Below are 13209 nucleotides of genomic sequence, written 5' to 3'. Positions count from 1 at the left end.
GTTTTAGATTACGTCACTTCAGCTTTCCCTTCACTTCTGTCCCTGACACACGACTCGAGATTGGGTTGTACCGCACTGTACGTTTTCTTGGCATCCTCCCTGTCCAGACTTACTGCCACCGGGTGTTCCTCAGCTGTTTCACCCCAGATCTGATGGCATCAGCCAAAGCTAAGACCTGCCACATGGTGAGTGACCCGCCCGTCTGTTCTGCCTTGTCCATTTCTGCAGCTTCACACATGTAGCTCCAACCTCTGTAACCCCTGCAGCTGTGCTGTTCCCCATACAATGGATGCCTGGACACTTCCTTGGTATCAACATTACGGGGTCTTACAGTTGCCCAGGCTAATAGCCCACCCAAGCTCTATGGGTTCCCTCGCCCTTCTGCCTCTGTTCATGAAGCTCCATTCCTCTAACCACAGTGACCCCTCCTACAGTTAACAATTTACACTATTGCTAAGCCTAAATCCTATGTTATACCCTCTATTTCCATCTATTGGTCCAATACTATTATTACTCTCTCCCTGTATTAGACATATTTAGAAACATATTTACACATTGAGAAGCAGCATACGATACGCATCAGCGATATATATAAATATACATTATGTACACTCCACACCGGGACATGTTTAGGGGCCCAGGACGGCTACTGTGAGCCACTTAAAAGAGGCCACACTGTTCCATGTTGAAGTGCAGTATGACTCCTGTGCACAGCCACATACATGAGCCTTAAAGGGGAGATCATGGAAATAAAGCAGCTGCAGTAAACATACCAACCATTGCTCATCTGTCTTGTCCTGCTCCAGTGCTCCTCCCTCCAGTCCTTGTCCTGGAGCCATGATGTCATGTACATCCGCATTAACCGTGCAGCCAATCAATGGTCACACGTGATGAGGCTAGTGATTGGCAGCAGTGATCACGTGTACTTAGGGGAACATTATTAGCACAGGTAAAGTAAACAAATACATGAAGCATTTATTGGGGGGGTCAGAGTTGTCAGTTACGTCACACCCCCCCACCCCATTACCCAGCAGTGTGTGGCGACCATGTCCACACCCTTTACCCACGCTCTGCTCTCCTTGCCCGTCATCTGCATCTAATGCCTCTGAAACCACATGTGCACACTTTGCCTCACCATTGTCAGGAAGACTGTGGACACGTTAAGCATATATTATTATAGCGCCTTTTATTCCATGGCGCTTTAAATGTGAGGAGCGGTATACATACAAGTACAGTAATCTTAAACAATACAAGGCACGACTGGTACAGGAGAGAGGACCCTGCCCACGAGGGCTCACAATCTACAAGGGATGGGTGAGGATACAGTAGGCGAGGGTAGAGCTGGTCGTGCATCGTGTTGGTGGATCAGTGGTTACTGCAGGTTGTAGGCTTGTCGGAAGAGGTAGGTTTTCAGGTTCTTTTTGAAGGTTTCCATGGTAGGCGAGAGTCTGATATGTTGTTGTAGAGAGTTCCAGAGTAAGGGAGATGCGCGGGAGAAGTCTTGTATGCGATTGTGGGAAGAGGAGATAAGAGGGGAGTGTAGAAGGAGATCTTGTGAGGATCGGAGGTTTCGTGCAGGTAAGTACCGGGAAACAAGGTCACAGATGTATGGAGGACGCAGGTTGTGGATGGCTTTGTATGTCATGGTTAGGGTTTTGAACTGGAGTATTTGGGTAATGGCGAGCCAGTGCAGGGATTGACTGAGGGGTGAGGCAGGGGGATTAGTCTGGCAGCAGAGTTTAGAATAGATTGGAGGGGTGCGAGAGTGTTAGAGGGGAGGTCACAGAGCAGGAGGTTGCAGTAGTCAAGGCTGGAGATGATGAGGGCATGGACTAGGGGTTTTGCAGATTCTTGGTTGAGGAATGTACGGATCCGTGAAATATTTTTGCGTTGAAGTCGGCAGGAAGTGGAAAGGGCTTGGATATGTGGTTTGACAGAGAGATCAGTGTCAAGGATAACCCCGAGGCAGCGAGCTTGTGGGACTGGAAAGACTGCGCAGCCATTTACTTTAATGGATAGATCCGTTGGGGTGGGGGGGTGTAAGGTGAGATGGGGGAAAGATGATTAATTCTGTTTTGTCCATATTAAGTTTTAAGCCGGAGTCACACATAGCGACTTACCAGCGATCCCGACAACGATATCCCTGGCAAAATTCACAAAAAAAAAAAAAAAAACCCACCTGCCTTTCTGCAATAGTTCGGAAAAAAAAAAAATATTCAAGGTCATCGCCTTCCTTAGAAGATGAGCAACTTTGTGCAGAGTATAAATCCAGCATCTACATTCCACAGTATATACCAGATGACTACAGATGTATATACACTAATAGAAGGCAGTGAAGATTACTAACAGGCGACATACGGCCTGCACCCCAGGGACTTCTGCCACCACCTCCCCCACCATGTGCCTGAAGGAGCAAAGTCCGCCGTGATTTACCATCTGAGCGTTATCATTTGTGCTTGTTGAGCACTGGCACATTCCTGTTGTAGGCCTACATTCTACAAGACTGAAAGTGCTAAAAAGGGAGTTTTCTGCTCCAACTGGAAGAATATTAAAATACTAGGTTGCAATGGCCATTTTGTCTTTATTGCCGGGGTGTTGGTGCTATTGATCAGGACTTATCTGAAAACGATCAATACCATCACCGTCCACACACAGACTGGACCACTGATGCCCAAAACCAACCTAAGGGCCCATTCAGTTTTAGTAAACCTTATGTGACTGTCACAGAGACTAATAAATGCACATTAGTCTACCTGGCTGGTCGCATATGAAAAAGATACGAATTTTACAAAAGTTGCAGTTTTGGGATATTACAGGGATTTTTTTTTTGAGAAGGTGGCACGAAAGTTGCATCACTTGTAAATTCTGAATCTAATCGCACCTGCAAGATACTTTCAAGGTAAAACCTTCCTGGCTGGAGATGATCAGCTTGGTGCCGCTGACTCACCGCCGCTATGTACAATGCAAATAGTGAGATGGTCAAACAGAAACAAATACCACAGGTCAATAAAGTTTCCAATAGTGACCTGAAGAGGCATCAGTCATTGTACTTGCAGTTCTTAGAGTGGGCCCTATATCCAGCAGCAAAAGAAAAACAAAAAAAAAACCACCAAACTATATATATATATATATATATATTATATAGAGAAATTTCTTATTTATACGTCACATCACAGAAGAGGCATTTGTGCAGAGAAGCGACAAAAGTTGATCTGTTCTGGTTGAGTATGTTATACTTGGAAGGGGCCCAGAATAGGGGAGACGGCGCCTTGACGGGACACACCCCACCAGAGTGCATATGCATACCACCTAACTATCCACAAACAGGGGTAAAACATGGAATTAAACCACAGCCCCCTCCATACTCTGACAGAAGACTCTGCATTAACAAAATTACTCAGTTATTTCAGATTCCCAAATGCTTTAATAGGCAACTTTAAAAAAAAAAAAAAAAAAATCCTTTTGTGAATATTTATAATCACTACAAGTGTCATACAGAGTCAGGAAATGAGCAAGAAATATAAATATACAGAACATTTATTGCATAGATACGTCTACTATCCAGAATCGATGGCGTGGGGGGTCTTCAGCCAGCCTCCTCCGCTCTTCTGTACACTTGCTTACACACCTGATCTTCACAGCTTAGTTCCTGCAGGATGGAAACAAATTAAAGCCCAAGACATTGTATTTTTTTGTTTTATCATAGAAGTCGATTGGTCCTGTAGGTTTTGCCGGCTATACTTTGCCTTTGAGAGGAGATGGCATTGCCAGGTATTACATGGCTGGCATGTAAGGGTTATGGGCATGTGGTATTATCCGCTGCAGAAGTTATCACAATGCCAAAGTTAGTTTGTGTTTCAATGGGTGAAAGAAAAATTGGCAGCACTGGTCAGCTTCAGCTATGGGGGTTTCTCTGGAGGGGGAGAGGGTGTAAAATCTAATCCTTAGCTCTGATACTGTAATAGAGAGTGCCCCCTCCGCCCCCCATAAGACCTCCTGCCGACAACTTTCAGGACCACATTCTTTTAGTAGTCTAAAGGTACTGTCACACTAAGCGATATCGCTAGCAATATCACTATAACTTGTGACGTTATAGCGATATCGCTGTGTCTGATACTTACCAACAACCCGCTCCCCCGCTGGTTATTGCTGATCGCGCGAGAACATTCAGGACAGCTTCTCATCGTCAGCTTCCTGTGGAGAGACAAGCGTGGAGCCGGGCGGACGTCAGGATAGCCTAGTGTGACAGGTAAGTAGCGACCCCTGTCCCCAGCGATGTTGCAGCTCACTACGACCACTTAGCGATCCTGACAGCGTCATATCGCTGGTCGGGATCACTGGTACATCGCTAAGTGTGACAGTACCTTAAGGCCATGTGCACACGTTGCTGATTCTGCTGCGTTTCAGGCTCTGCGGGTCCGCATCAGATTTAGATGTGTTGTACAGTACCATTGTTTTCAGTGGTAAACTGAGAACGCTGTGCACATGCTGCGGATTTTTCCACGCGGATTTGCTGAGGGTTCAAATCCGCAGCATGTCAATTCTTTGTGCGGAATCCGCAGCGGTTTCACACCTTCTCCATTGTAGAGGTGTGAAACCGCAGGTCTTTTGACCTGAGAATTTACCTGCGGAATTTTCTAAATCCGCGCAGAAAAATCCGCCACACCTAAAACTACGTGTGCACATAGCTTAAGGGCGAGTTTCCACTAAGCGCATTGCCTGCCCTTTGGATGGAGCGGAAACACAGCGCCGCCACCTGTTGTACACGCGGTGGTTCCAGATGTGCCCATTGAACGTCTCCACAAGGTAAACAGACAAGACATGCTGCTGTCTAAAGACAACGCGTGTCCGGTTTCAGGGGGGCGCGTCACCTGCGTATTAGGATGCATAGTGGAGACGGAATTTCATAAAATCCTGTCCACTATGCTGTAACATCTGAACCCTGCGGCAAGATGCAGCCTTCAACCCGCAGCTAATCCGGATGTAATCCAGAAAGTGGAAACATACCCTAAAAGATGTAATAAGATGAACCCCTTGAATTGCAATTTAACCCAAAGTGTACATAATAGACCCATATACTATTACTGAGGAGTCGCTTTTGCATCTCCAAATACGTCCTTTTTATAGCAATTTCTCTCCTCCACCAATAATGACATGTACATGTGATTCTGCAGGTGGAAGGCACTAATACATTTCGGGGTGCCTGCTGCACCATGAAGCCACCATCAAGCTTATGAGGGGCAAATCTACCCAGCAGCACGTGCATCAGCTGCCACCGTCCCTCCCCGTCCACCAGCATGGTGTCTTGGCATTTCACATCGGTGCGCAGCTATGCAGCAGAGGGAGCTCAGACAATATGAACCCCAAGGCTGATCACAATGCAATAGTCAGGTAGTAAGAGTTACCCAAAATGTAGTTATAGAAGAAAGAAAAACAGCCATAATACCCCTGCTTTGTAAAGTCACAGCAATTTTTGGACTTCTGTTATAGCCATGAACCAGGGAGATCAGTATGGGCAGCTCCATAAAGTGATATATTTTATTATAGAAGAGTAGGATTTTTTTTGGCGAATGGTCCCATTTTATCCTGGCAGTGTCATCACCATCATTTATCTGGATGCACCAGTAGGCAATACATACCAAATGTAGGTCATCACCATTGATCCAGTGTGTCCACCCTCGATTCTTCTTTTCTCCCTTCTGAACACAAGTGAGACGCCCATTGTCCAAGGTAACCAGACTCTGGGGAAAGAAATACAAGTTACATTAAGCAGCTGCCCCTTCCTACTAATCTACTTTTGAGATATGGCTGGAAATAAGTGCTCTACCCAATTCCCTAAAGCTTTGGTGTTCTACCTGCAGTGCTAGACTTTCACCTGATCCCGTAGCCCCCTTACACCACCTTATGACATATGCAAGCCAGAACAGAATTTTGAATGAAACCCTGTCACAGAGAAGAGATAGGATTGGAAAGTTTCTCCAAATTCAGGTAAGAAGTGATGGCACCAGACTAGAGATGGGATGCCCCCTGCTGGCCAGTAGTGAAACTGACCATGGATCACAGTGGATTTAATACATCCAGTATACAATCAGGACAAGTAGTACATCTTCAGCCCCTTCACATGTCTGTATGAAACTGGAGTCAGGGTTTATCTGGCATGCATAAAGAAAAAAAAAAAAAATAAATAATAATGTTATAAAGTATCTGCTATACTTTGCAATGTAAAAATAATAGTATGCAACACACATACATGTGAAGAGGGCCTTAAAAAGGGACTTGACTCTTTAGTTTATTTTTTCTCCTCTCCATGAGAGTCACAGGACATGGCTGGAAAGTAGAAGATGAAATACCGCACATTTGTTTTTTTAATGGCAGAAAAAATAAAAATGCACCATGTGAATGAGGTATTAGGCATGTCAGGTTTTGCTGTTCCTGTACAACACTGTTTCCGTCACCCACAATATAAGTGAGGAGGCATTCTGACTTTACCTTGCATTTCCGGTTATCCAGGCCCTTTGTGTCCTCATCAAACTCTTGTCCCAATGTGAACTGAACCAGATAACTGCGCAGGCTGCTCTGGGTCTGGATCTCGAATGAGTCTCCATTTTGGACGATGATTTTTTGAGGCTTGATTAGTTTTGCCAAGTTCCTGGTGACAATGTCAATACCTGTAAGCAGTAGAGAAGTTAAGATTCTGTGTTCTCCAGTCACCTTGGGTGTCAATCTCTCTGCTGGCTGTCAGCACCTCATACAGTCATAGGCTGCACGGTCCTGGTCCTGCACATAGTGACCTTTACGGCAAGTGACAGGTCCCTTTAAGGGTTTGTTACATTTGTGGATCCAGTGTCTGGTGTAACATGGAAGATCCTTGGTCCCATTGCAGAGTCAGGACACTAGTGTCTCATGTAGCAGAGGAGCCTTTAGGTTCCCCAGTGCAACAATTGGCCCTTCAGCTTTTACAAGGACAGGACAAAGGCACGTGCAGCTGCTCCCAGAGGATTAGAGCCACAAACACCAGGAGGAAAGCAGCCAAGAAATGGTTATTGAAAATATGAGAGAAAATATATATATATATATATATATATATATCCTTCGCTGGGTGCCACAAGCAGTGTGCTGGTAAATACTATCAGGCCATGGTCACACGTTGCGCTTTTGCAGTTTTTTTTTTTTTAAAGCACATTATCAGCTGTGTTATATAGTACCAGCATTTTTTTTGCAAAGTGCAGCATGTCACCTTCAGCATTTTTCACCCATTGAAAGCAATGGGCAGTGCACAAAACACAGGTATCAGGTTCTGCTGCCTCCTTAGTGCCAAGACAAGAGTTGATTTTTTTTAATGCACTAAACTTCATTAGCATACACAAGAGTCAAATGTACTTTGACAAAAACACGCTTTACTGCCAGGAGAGCTGGTTTTGCCTGCAGATAAGCAACATGTGAACAGAGCCTTAGAAGGGGGCAGATTCCATCCAGCAGCTATGAGTCAGATGAAGGCAATCTGTGCTTCTGTCATTGCACCAAGATAAAGACTCTGCCAGACAGCTCCTCTGTGCCACTGACTCAGCAAGACTTCACAGATTAGATCAGTTACAGAGAGAAGGAAAAAAAATAAAACCACACACAAAATTAAGTTTATATCTATCCATCAATACTAAACGCATTCCATCTAACAGTTCTTGCCTTGTCCTCCTTTTTTACTCTTGCTTATTAGGATCATGGATCCATATCAGAACTGTTGTAATTGTTGTGTTATCACTATTGTACCTTTTGGTGACATTAAAATTCTGTATTGATTCTTAATGGTATAAATGACAGATTCTCCTCCCTTCTTTAGGGTGTGGAGCAGTCAGCTAGGCTGTGGCCTCCTCCTGCCCTTTTCTCTCTGGTCCCATTTACCTTCACTTACTTCCATTACTGTGAACCATGGACAAGGAATTCACAGAATCACTAAGGGATTTTTTTTTTTTTGTTACTAATGTTGCAAGATAGTTTATTGCAACAGTCACAAGGCTTAATGCAATCAAGACCCCTGTGTCTGCTGTGGTGGGGGGCATCATGCCCTGCAGGGCCTTTGGCACATTGCAGGGGGGCACAGCACTGAAGGTTGCATTTAGGCAGGTGAATGCTCCAATGACCTGGAGTAACCTACAAACCTCTTAGGTCACACAGGTAACACCATGGCAGCAGCACCCCCTGGTGGAGACAACTACATGAGAAGTAAAGCTGCCAAATCTAGGGCAATGTGCCCTGAATGTCAGCACCCACTTACCCAGGCTCTGCAGGTAGCGGTCAAAGTTTTCATTGCTGACCATGTTCCAGGTGCCACTGAAGTCTTGAGGAGCCATGAGAGCTGTAGAGCCCCAGCACAGCCAGGCAGTTATATACTCAATGTGGAGGAGTGTCACAGCTCAGCAGGGAGGTCCACATACTAATCAGCTGATTTTAACCCTTTCTCTACAGCTTGTGCATGGATGGGGGTAAAACATTAGTGTCACTTTTCTCATGCAAAACATGATCTATCCAAATTGTATGTAAAGCTCAGAATTCACAGCAACCTTGTCACGCAAAGCATCAAAACCACACATGCATCCTAGATCCACTCTTTCCAGTCGAATATTAGCAACCACAGAATTGCGCAGGTAACCTACACTTTTAGGCCACGTTCGGCCGATGAGCTTTTTGGTGAGTTTTTGATGTTGCAGATTTTCTGCACCATTTCGCCACCTATTAAGCAACATATGTTACTTGCGTTTTTTTTTTTTTTTAAATCTGCAACATCAAAAACTCACCAAAAGCTCAGGGCAGTTTCACACGTCAGTGGCTCCGGTACGTGTAGTGACAGTTTTCTCACATAACCGAGACACTGACACACATAGACACATTCTAATGAATGTGTCTATGCAGATGTCAGCGTGTTTTCACGGACCGTGTGTCCGTGTGCAAAACACGCTGACATGTCCGTTTTTGTGCAACAGCACGGATCACACGGACCCATACAAGTCAATGGGTCCGTGTAAACATGTACCGCACACGGATGCTGTCCATGTGCTGTCCGTGTGCGTTTTTAAAAGTCAAAGGGTTAACATTGAAAATAATTTTTCAAAAACACGGACACGGACACACAGACAGCACACGGACAACACACGGATGGTACACACGGGCATACGGATAGCACACGGATGTCACACGGATGGCATACGTATGCACACGGATAGCTCCGGTACCGGAATTATCTGGACATGTGAAACTGCCCTCATTGTGTGAATGTAGCCTCAGGTTGGATTTGCACATCCATGTTTCATGGCCGGAGTATGGATGACGCCCGCAACAGCCACGCGTCTCCTGACCTGAACGTGACACAACCATATTCATCAGTCTGTCATTGCAGTCCGTACTTGCTCTGCTAAAAATCGGTGCATGACTCCATCCTCAGCTATTAACAGCACTCAATGGACTAAAGCTGGAGCTCAAGAGATAAATCAATAAGCGGCGTTATGGAAAGCATCAACGTGGCCTCAAAGAGTAATGACACAAGTCAGGAGAAGATGAGACATTTTGTAAAAGATCTTATCAGAAAAACATCTGCTTCTTTCTCCACTTATGATCCACTCAGATCTGTCTGCAGTGAGGGATCAAATTACACCTGCTGCCTATAGAAGTCTACGGAGAAGGGAGAGAGAAGGAGGTGGAAAGAGAAAGAGGCGATGAAGCACACAAAGAGAAAATGCTGAGACTTCTAGTGCTTAGAGCCTGGAGTGGGGAAAACTGCTAATGCTGGAAACAAGTCATATAATGGCCAGAAATAGTATTCGTATGTATTCTGCTCACGTATATGGCGCCATTAATTCCACAGCGTATAAAGTGAGTCATCTAAAAGGGACATTTTATCCTGTACCCTGTCATCATTATCTAGTACCCCAATTATCATTATCCTCTACCCCAAATATCATTATCCTGTACCCCGAGTGCTAGTTGTTATCCTTTACCCTTATCATTGCCCTTTACCCCCAGTGTCAGTGTCTTTATCCTCTACCACAAGTATCATTATCCTGTACCCCCAGTGTCAGTGACATTATCCTGTATCCCGAGTGCTAGCGTTGTTATCCTTTACCCTTATCACTGTCCTTTACCCCCAGTGTCAGTGTCATTATCCTCTACCAAGTATTATTATCCAGTACCCCTTTGTTGGCGTCATTACCCTGTACCCGTGTCAGTGTCATTATCCTCTACCCCAAGTATCATTATCCTGTACCCCCAGTGTCAGTGACATTATCCTGTACCCCAAGTATTAGTATCCAGTACCCCATTGTCGGTGTCATTACCCTGTACCCCCAGTGTCAGTGTCATTATCCTCTACCCCAAGTATCATTATCCTGTACCCCCAGTGTCAGTGACATTATCCTGTACCCTGAGTGCTAGCGTTGTTATCCTTTACCCTTATCATTATCCTTTACCCCCAGTGTCAGTGTCATTATCCTCTACCCCAAGTATTATTATCCAGTACCCTATTGTCTGTCATTACCCTGTACCCCCTGTCAGTGTCATTATCCTCTACCCCAAGTATCATTATTCTGTACCCCCAGTGTCAGTGAGATTATCCTGTATCCCGAGTGCTAGCGTTGTTATCCTTTACCCTTATCATTGTCCTTTACCCCAGTGTCAGTGTCATTATCCTCTACCCCAAGTATTATTATCCAGTACCCCATTGTCAGTGTCATTACCCTGTACCCCCAGTGTCAGTGTCATTATCCTCTACCCCAAGTATCATTATCCTGTACCCCCAGTGTCAGTGACATTATCCTGTACCCCGAGTATTATCCAGTACCCCATTGTCGGTGTCATTACCCTGTACCACTAGTGTCAGTGTCATTATCCTCTACCACAAGTATCATTCTCCTGCACCCTGAGTGTCAGTGTTGTTATCCTTTACCCTTATCATTGTCCTTTACCCCCAGTGTCAGTGTCATTATCCTTTACCCCAAGTATTATTATCCAGTACCCCATTGTCGGTGTCATTATCCTGTACCCGAGTGTCATTCTCCCAGACCTGCACATATACACTTTGCAGACACATTACACAGTATAAAAGCTCTTGTATATTCACATTGTGCCACTGACTTCTGCGGAGCTGTGATTCACCAGTTCTTGGTCACGTACAGCAGTGAATATTTGTTTGACCTGGTAAACATAGACAGTTGTGGCGTCTGCTCCACTTTGCACCATCGGCGGCTGCATGGTGTGAGAGGGCAGCGTACAATAGCCAATAGCAGAGCGTTCACACTGGCAGTAGAGACTTCATCCAGGGGTCACACAGGACTGATGTAACCCAAGGACGAATTGCAATTGTTAGTGTATAGAGCTGGACGCACCATCCAGCACCCGGCCTTCCTTATATCACCTCAGTAGTGATGTGATCCACCCAATGGAGAACTGGCATTACTAATAACAAGGGCCCGGTGCAGGGGCCACATGAGAAGACAATAGTAGTAGAAGTGATGCAAGATGGGTGGGGGCTTATTAGAGACCCCACAAATGGTTACTTGTCTAGACCTCAATGTTGCTCTCCTTGTTTCCGTTCTTGCAATTTTTGTATATTTGCATTATTTTGTGATCTGAAGTCGCATCCCGCTGTTTTTGTGTCAGTGACGTCAGCGACCATTGTATCCTGAGTACTGCCTGCTGATCCCCCGCTGTCACAGGAAATCCCCCACAAACCGCATGGATGAAGCTGCAGTCACGGGCACAGGCTAAGAAGCAACAAAGTCCCTTCGTGTACGGCCCACCCTCTGTACGATAGAAATGGAGGGTCAATGCACAGGGATATAATCCTATACTCAGTGCTGTCTGGGCACCATCATAGGGAACAGAAAGTCTTCCCCAAACTGATCCCACAAAGCTGGAAGCTACAATCATCTACAATGTCTTGTGCTGAAGCATTAACATTTTCCTTCCCTGGAGCTAAGGGGTCGAGGCTGCCCCCTGATAACAGCCCATAGCATTATCCTCCTCCACCATCTGTTCAGCGGGCTCAATGCAGTCAGGGGGTAACGCCCTCCTGGAATCACCAAACCCAGACTCTTCCAGAAAGAGAAGTGCGATCCGTCACTGCTCAGAACTCATCTCCTTCAGAGTCCAGTGCTGGCAGCTTAAGGGTGTGTGCACACGTTGCGGATTCTGCTACGGATCCGCAGCGGATTTGGCCGTGCGGATCAGCAGCAGTTTCTGCTGCGTTGTACAGTACTATTTTAGTCAATCTAAGATGGAAAACGCAGTGCAGACGTTGCGGATTTCCCAGATTTGCTGCGGATTTAAATCCGCAGCATGTCAATTCTTTGTGCGGATTCCGCAGCAGTTTGACACCTGTTCCATGACAGGTGTCAAACCGCAGGGGAAAACCACTGGCTAATCCGCAGTAAATCCGCAGATAAACGGCAGGTCATTGGACCTGCGGATTTTGTCAAATCTGCGAGGAAAAATCCGCAGCAGAATCCGCAACGTGCGCACACAGCCTTACACCACTCAATCCGACACTCGACATTGTGCTTGGTGATGTACGGCTGCATGCATCTGCTCAGCCATGAAGCTCCCGGTGGGGGCGCAGTGTTTGTGCTGATATGAGAGGAGGTCTGGACTCTGCAGTTATGGGGTCAGCAGAGCGTTGGTAAATTTTCTGCCCTCTGCTCCACAGCACTCGGCCTCCTGCTCTGTAACCTTATGGGGTCTCCACTTTGTGGCTGAGTTGCTGTGGTTCCTTCCATTTCTCCATAATATCACTCACAGGTGAAGGGGGAAGATTTAGGAGGAAAAATTGTCATGGACAGACTTGTTACCACAGCATTACGGAACCGCCGCTGGTATCAGTGAGCTCCGCACCACCCATTATGTCATGTTAGTAAACGCAGATGGCATGACGGGGGGTCGGGTGTTATACATCTGGGGCAATGGGAATGGATGCTGTGTGGAACACAGTCATGTTAGGGTTAAAGTAGAAATCATGAATGGACGCATGCAACACCCGGGCCAGACAGTGACCGTCCTGATCTGTCTGCCAGGACCGTGAGATCAGTAATCACATATTAACTAACAGACAGGATACTGTACAGAAGTTAGGGGGGTTAATCTCTCAGGTGTAACCCTTTGAATTCCAAGAATTCCCAATTTTTTTTTTTTTTAATATTACAATATTGATAGGATCAGGACAATAAA

At 45.7% G+C, this 13209-nt stretch overlaps 1 protein-coding gene across 1 annotated transcript; it reads right to left on the bottom strand.

Moving 5' to 3' along the window:
- Positions 1-3135: 3135 nt before the first annotated feature.
- Positions 3136-8427, bottom strand: RBP7 (retinol binding protein 7). Its single transcript, XM_073585013.1, has 4 exons — positions 8273-8427; positions 6490-6668; positions 5640-5741; positions 3136-3649 (listed from the first exon to the last, which is right to left on the bottom strand). Exons 1-4 carry the CDS (start codon positions 8346-8348, stop codon positions 3587-3589), a joined length of 420 nt encoding a protein of 139 aa, XP_073441114.1. The 5' UTR covers positions 8349-8427; the 3' UTR covers positions 3136-3586.
- Between the last annotated feature and the right edge of the window lie 4782 nt (positions 8428-13209).

This window comes from Dendrobates tinctorius, unplaced genomic scaffold (genome assembly GCF_039654945.1).
Source record: "Dendrobates tinctorius isolate UK_male_01 unplaced genomic scaffold, ASM3965494v1 ptg000086l, whole genome shotgun sequence".
In the NCBI taxonomy this organism is placed as follows: Eukaryota; Metazoa; Chordata; class Amphibia; order Anura; family Dendrobatidae; genus Dendrobates; species Dendrobates tinctorius.
The sequence above is the reverse complement of the archived record's forward strand: the minus strand, read 5'-3'. Positions and strand labels throughout refer to the sequence as shown.